We start from the raw sequence: 7,029 nt of genomic DNA on the forward strand, positions 1-7,029 counted from the left end.
GATATATTAACAATAAGTCCACCTTTGCCATTATTTAATTTACTCATATATTTCATAGCAGTTAATGTACTGTGTATTAGCCCCAACTAAGTGTTGAAATATTAAGAAATAGTTCTTATGAAAAGATTTTATGACTTACTAAATTAATTTGTATAGTCAGTTCGATAAGACTATCATTCATAATGCCACACCCATTCACTATCACATCAAAGTGATCTATTTTATTTGCAGCTTCATTGTATGCTGCTTCAATGCTATTTTTATCGGTAATATCCATTTTTATATAAAAAACATTAGATGCCGTATAGGTGCTCCTCAAATTCTCCAGCACAGCTGCATTTTCGTGCAAATCAAAAATCGCCAAATTCTTTTAAAAAAATATGTCAAGAGTTACTTTCTTATAAATAATTCTTGGCGTATATAATACCTTTATGCCTTTCTGTAGAAATTCTTCAATACATTTGGAACCAATACCACCGAAGCCACCCAAATAAACAACATTCTTGCCACTTAAATCCATTTTGTAATATCGCTAGAGCAATTAGTCGATGCAAAAGTTAACCAACGTATAATCGCACTGCCTACCACTTAAGAAATATTTTGGTAAATTTTATGTTATTTGTGCAAAAATATATTATCTTGTTTTGGAGAGCTTGAGTTTAGCATTGACTTCTGATAAGCTTTGAAAAGCTACATACTACAGAATAACCAAATATATCAAAATATTTGTAATTTATTTAAATGATCAACTCAGTGATCTGTGTTTTCCGGCAGTATTATTGGTTTCTTAGAGCGCAATAAATACGAACTATATATATTATGTATAGAGTGTTAGAAAATTTATAACTTATTATTTATATATTCAGTGTTTTGGTATGATAAAGACGTTATTTATATTACTCCTACTTCTATTCGATTTTAAATGCTGTATAAGCAATATGAAGAATCTAGAATTTTGTAGATTAAGAATTTAAGCTGCCGTTGAACAGTACATGTGGCGTGACTAGTTTAATCTAATGTTGGAAACGATGATCCGTGCAGCAAATTTAAACCGCACTGGCACAACATTCTACAAAAGTGTGTTGCTGGCCTATACACCCGCACCGTCAGTGTGGCATTTTCCAATTTAGAAAAACAAGCGAATCAAATGGATCTTGCCGTTAATGAAGACAAAATAAAGTTAATAACCAAGTTGTAAAAGACTTTGTTTATTTGAGAACCAGCGTAAACACCAATACTAACGTCAGCCTCGAGATTCAACAAAGAATCTCTATTGGCAATAGATATTATTTCGGGTTAAAAAGCCAATTGATAACTAAAGCAGTCTCTCGACAAACATAAATCAAAAATCACGCTCTATAAGTTTCTTATCATTTTTCTCCTGCTGTATGATATAGAAACTTAGACAATTACCAACAGTGATGACAAGGCGGTAGGAGTATTCGAGAGAAAAATTCTTTGGAAGATCTATGGTCCTTTACGCGTTGACAACGACTATCGAATTAGATGGAACGATGAGCTGTGTTACTTACACCGCAACATTCACAAAGTTAAGTGCATAAAAATTCAACACCTGCTCTGGCTTTGTTATGTCGTCCGTATGGAAGAAAGTGTTCCGGCTAGAAAGGTATTTGATTCAATACCTGCAGGTGGAAAACGTGGTAAAGGACGTCCGCATCTTCGATACAAGGACCAGATGTCCAAGAATTTGGGGGTACTCGGCACTACTAACTGGCGACAGCAAGACCCTGATTGATCTGGCTGGTGGAGGCTATTAGACGCGGCCAACGACGATTCACGTCTATAATGGTCAATTAAGTAAGTAATATGATTAGAAGATAATTGAATAAGTTTTTCAAAAGAAAGAATATTGTATATTAACATACTATTTATGTCATATTTAAGACTAAAAAATTAAAACTGTATAAAATATCATATATTTTTTATATCTCAACATAGATTGTTTCATATTTATAATATAGTAGATATTGCTTTGCTGCCTATGCCGATTGATTGAGGTTGAGACATTGTGGACTACACATGAAGCTTTTGCAGACATAAGCGAAAAAATAATAGTGCGACAAAATGCAGATACAAAATTTATTTAAAATTCTGCTGAAATCGACGATATTCATCAAGAACGGTTTTTATAGTTTAGTAGATTTTTTTCTGATGAATTGTTGAATGTATAAATAAGTAATTTATTTTTTATGAATTGAAATGAAACAGTAATATAAAAATGTTTATTTACCTTATATTTTGTATAAATGTATATATTATAAATATATTCCGAAAATGTCAATAGACTAAGTAGTAGCAAGATGTTTTGTATATTTTAAGCTGTGCTTCAGATATATGTATCTATAGTAAATACAGTAGACTCATGATAACAAAAACATTGTCTATTTAGCAATTTATAAGGAAAAAATTGTACTGCCCTGGACGAATATTATTGGTTCAAGTGCTTAAATAGAGAGGTAAGTGAAGACTTTCACTTACATTAAAACAATGTATATATTTTGAATTAAGGCTTTGGATTGGATTAAAGATGAAAATTAAAGTTTTATTTTTGGTTTATTCATTAATCATTAATTTGTAAATTTATTAATATTTCAAAAGCTCATTAATATATTGTAACTTTCGAAATATGAATAATATCACTACTAAACTTCATGGTTCTTGGTTTTAACAGCTCATGTTATCGAGAGCCTACTATAATATACACAATACACTGGGTAAAACCATTTTAAGGACTGAGAGCTTGTAGTTTTGGATCTCATGAGTGGAGTTATATTTAAATACAATATATGATGAATAGGCAAATAGTGGCATCATGGTATCTGCGGAATGTCGTTAACAGGGGGTTAGGTTTTTGAAGGGTTTGATGGTATAGCTTTTGGAGAGATCACTGATTCAGAATGCAGATTTCCATTTCTTTTTGCAAGAAGTTATGATTTTGGGAATTTCTTAATTCCAGTTTCTTACGTAATTAAGTTTCTTGTGCCAACTTATTTCTTGACTCATATTGTTTATTTTCTCTTTTAATATCATTTTGATAATATATTAAAAGATCATTGAAGAAGCAGAAGTGGTACTTTTTTGTAGCTAAAGATTCATGGTTTACTTTTTTTTTGATTATTCAGCGCTATTTAACAAGAGAACCTAATAATATATATATTTTTACTATAATTATATATGATTAACAACTCTATTTAAGCGATTCTATTTCGCCAATATCTTTAGCTTGTAAATGTTTGAAAATTAATTTAAAAAAAATGTATTAAAACTGAATGATATATCAAAATTTAAATATATATATTCTCACCAATCTACATACACGTATATTAGAGTTTAGTTTGTTAATTGTCACTCATACCGGCAGTAGCGTAATTTTCTTAGGTTAGTACGATTGTCGCAATCTCATAAGCTTTTAAAAAAGTTTAGATAATATTTCTTGTGGTTAAAGTATTATTTATTTTTAGACAGGTTTATGTTACACTTGAAAGGCAATAAATAAATAAATATGGTCCGATTCTTGATGTTGAAAATGAATACTAATTACACATGATTATATTTTGCAATTCTAAATTCTAATAAAAGTTTTGGTTCTAAAAAGTAATAAAATAATTAACTTTAACTATTATTTTATTAAATAATTCTCCTTCTATTGACTGATTATAATTCGTAAATTAATCTCAAATATTAATCTAAAAATTGTTTTTTATAGCATCGATAGCGTTTATGGAATATTACAAGTATAGGTACAATCAGGAGGGGCCAAAAGTATTATTAAATTCTAATAAATATGTTGAAAAGAATAATTTGCAATAGTGATTATGTACAACTTTAATGTGAATTTTAAATACCAATTACTTCAACTAATAAACTCCTACTAATTACTTATGATCGGAACTGCGGTTATATATGCTAAATATAGATAGAGTTCTTAATGGATTTTATTCGATTTTAATTATTTGTTAGTATGTATCGTAAAAATATAAAAATTGCTCTAATGATATAAATGTATCATTCTGTATGTTCTATGAAAATTGGTTGTTTATTTGTATGGTGTCCAGACCTCCAATTGGAGTGCAGTCCATATATATATGGTATATCCATATATATATGATATATCCATATATATATGATATATCCATATATATATTATATATCCATATATATATGATAAATATGATGTATGATGACAATACTTAGCTAAAAATTCATCTGCTTCAGCTATATTTTCAAATTGTGATGCTATAGTAGAATACTTGATGGCAATTAGTTTGAAATTTATCTGTTAGCACTACATTTCTAACTTTTTATTTAGAACCGGTTCATCTTCATTTGAAATCGGTATTTGATGATGGTATTTGATTTTTAATTCATTTGCAGGTAAGGTATTTTAAAAATTTCTGTCTGTACCGGTATAAATTTCTCCATCACTATTTTTATTTTCGGTTTCGAAATCATCTGGTGGGGATTTATGTAGTGTCATGAAATTGATATCACATAAATAGTCTTCTGCTTATTGAGTATGTTATTTCATATATAAGAGGTGATTTTGGTGGGTTCAAATCTTACAGGGCGATCTTTAAAGCATTTCTGCTATTAAAAAAAACTGCAAAAAGTCTGCAGAAAAAAAGTCAAGTGTTATTTTGTGGAAAATGCTAAGTTCACGAAAGACGTGGGTTTCGGAATATGTCTTAAATTTAGAGTAAAGTATTTTAAAAAGTGAAGAGCAGTAGAAATATATAGAAAATATTTGCATTAATTATACAGGATCATTAATATATAGCTAATTTGTATTTAAGGAATATCAATGATTTTTGTAATTTATATTTTTACTATTTTTATTTATTTCTTAACTAAAATATTTAACGAAAATTAATCAATTAATCAAATAATTCATGGATGTTTATATTGTAAATATATGAAGACTCACTTGGGACGTTTCAAATCAATGATTTATATTTACTATTCTATGTTAGGAACTTAGATTTTTCTAGATTTATCATCGATGATTGAGCTTCAAAGGCTTTTTATAGTTTATAGTTTATCATTCTTTTTGTTTTATTAGTATATATATTATTAGTCTATTATTATTAGTCTATTATTATTAGTATATAGAGCTAAGAAAGTCTCCAATATATATATGTATATATGGATATTTTTGGAGTGTATCGAAAATGAAATTAGATTAAGACAATTTATTTCCTAACTTAAATGCATATATCATTTTTATTATTGCTTCACACAGAGTAATGAATTTCTAAATATTATTTTTGTTTATTTTCTGTCACACGTTTACATACTTGGGTGCTTGCCAACGATTAAACTTGTTTAGATTTCAGAAAACCACTAAAGTCTAAAGTCTTGACAACTGAAACTCTTAAAAACAAACATTGAGTAAATTGCATGCACGTGCTACTCCTCTGCCCTTTATTGAATCCATGGCTTGATATCGATACTCATCGATATGTGCCAAATACTATTTGGTTTGTTGCTCAATTGTTTGTTTCGTATCAAATTTCAATTTATTTATTTTTTAAAAAATAAATAACGACATTACTTTTATTTTAAGGGGGATCCGAATTGTACGTAATGTGTTACAGACAGATGATTGAAGGAATGAGATATTAATTAGATATATTATTCTAAGACCCCTTAGTTATTAGGGAAATACAAGGAAGATTTCATAACCAGTCTGTAATACATAAATAATTTATAAAGGCTTTCCTGCATGTTCTGGTATGTCAATTCAAATCCTAGATCATACCTCCTACCCCGAGATATGTTGGCATAATAGTCTTAACTGGCCTCATCTTTATACACTTCACTGCAGTATAATGAAATATTTGACAGGAATGTTTAAATATTTAAATACAATTCTGCGTTAATTAAATATTAGCTTCACGTCGTTCTGCATAATTAGACAGCCCTCGAACCAGTCTACGGCATATAATCTTTAATAATTTAATGCTATCTCTGTGCAGCTCGTGTCACAATCGATTTTTATAGTCATTGTTACTCGGTTGCTTGATATCAAAAAATGGTTATTTTGACTGGCCTCCGCGTTCGCCTGATTAGACACCGTCAGACTTTTTTTTAACTCTACTTTGAGATAAATATTTATATCAACAAGGTCAATCCACTGGATCAATATTCGCCATGAAATAGCCATCATCGCGGCCGAAAGATTGGCATATACGATCGAAAATGCCAAATCATGGGCATAGTACTCTATTTGAGCTAGGGGTAGTCACTTGTTCTATATAATCTTTAGAATGTGATGTGATCAAATCTTCTTAAACGAATCATCAAATGTATGACATTTAATTGAATCAACTTAAACTTTAACCATTTTTAACTTGTACAGCAAAAATGTGAATTTTTTATAATGTAAAAAAATAGGTCCACTTAACATAGCCAATCTTGTAAATTTTTCTACATTAAACATTAAACTGTATTACTAATGAATTTGCGTTACATGGAACTTTATCTTCAATGATATCCTAATAACTTTATTAAAATTTGCTGTCAGGATTAAATACTTAAAAAATTGACTAAATGCTGTCTACGATCAGAACACAGCCCAACTTTTTATTGAACTGCTTATTATTTTCTAATACAATTGCTGTACTAATAATATCTTCTGTGCAGGTATGTGGACCGGTTAGGGACTATAACAGAGAAAAAAGTATCATCTATAATTATTAATACATATAGTATAAAGTTAATACCCATGTAATATTAAAAAAGGTTATGAAGACGCAGAAGTTAGTAGAGTTTTGTGTTCTGAGTGAAAAGGAGTAGTATATTTAATAAATCTTTAATGCTAATAGCTATTCATAATCAATCAAGAGATACCCTGTTTTTTGAATGAGGAGAGTTAACAGCCTACTACTACCAACGAATACCTAATTTGTTACGGTTTTAAGAAATTATTTTAATATTTTTATAGGCAGTTTTGTTCTCTAAGATCGCTATATGAGAATAATTTGCCATATAAAGAATTTTCACATAAAT

At 29.0% G+C, this 7,029-nt stretch overlaps 1 protein-coding gene across 1 annotated transcript; it reads right to left on the reverse strand.

Moving 5' to 3' along the window:
- Positions 1-5: 5 nt before the first annotated feature.
- On the reverse strand, positions 6-686 carry LOC119672878 (alcohol dehydrogenase-like; the record flags this gene model as incomplete). Its single annotated transcript, XM_038084039.1, has 3 exons — positions 428-686; positions 140-367; positions 6-86 (listed from the first exon to the last, which is right to left on the reverse strand). Coding segments are annotated over exons 1-3 (402 nt in total), but the record flags the coding sequence as incomplete, so codon positions are not given.
- Positions 687-7,029: the final 6,343 nt, after the last annotated feature.

The sequence above is a fragment of the Teleopsis dalmanni genome, chromosome 1 (genome assembly GCF_002237135.1).
Source record: "Teleopsis dalmanni isolate 2A chromosome 1, ASM223713v2, whole genome shotgun sequence".
In the NCBI taxonomy this organism is placed as follows: Eukaryota; Metazoa; Arthropoda; class Insecta; order Diptera; family Diopsidae; genus Teleopsis; species Teleopsis dalmanni.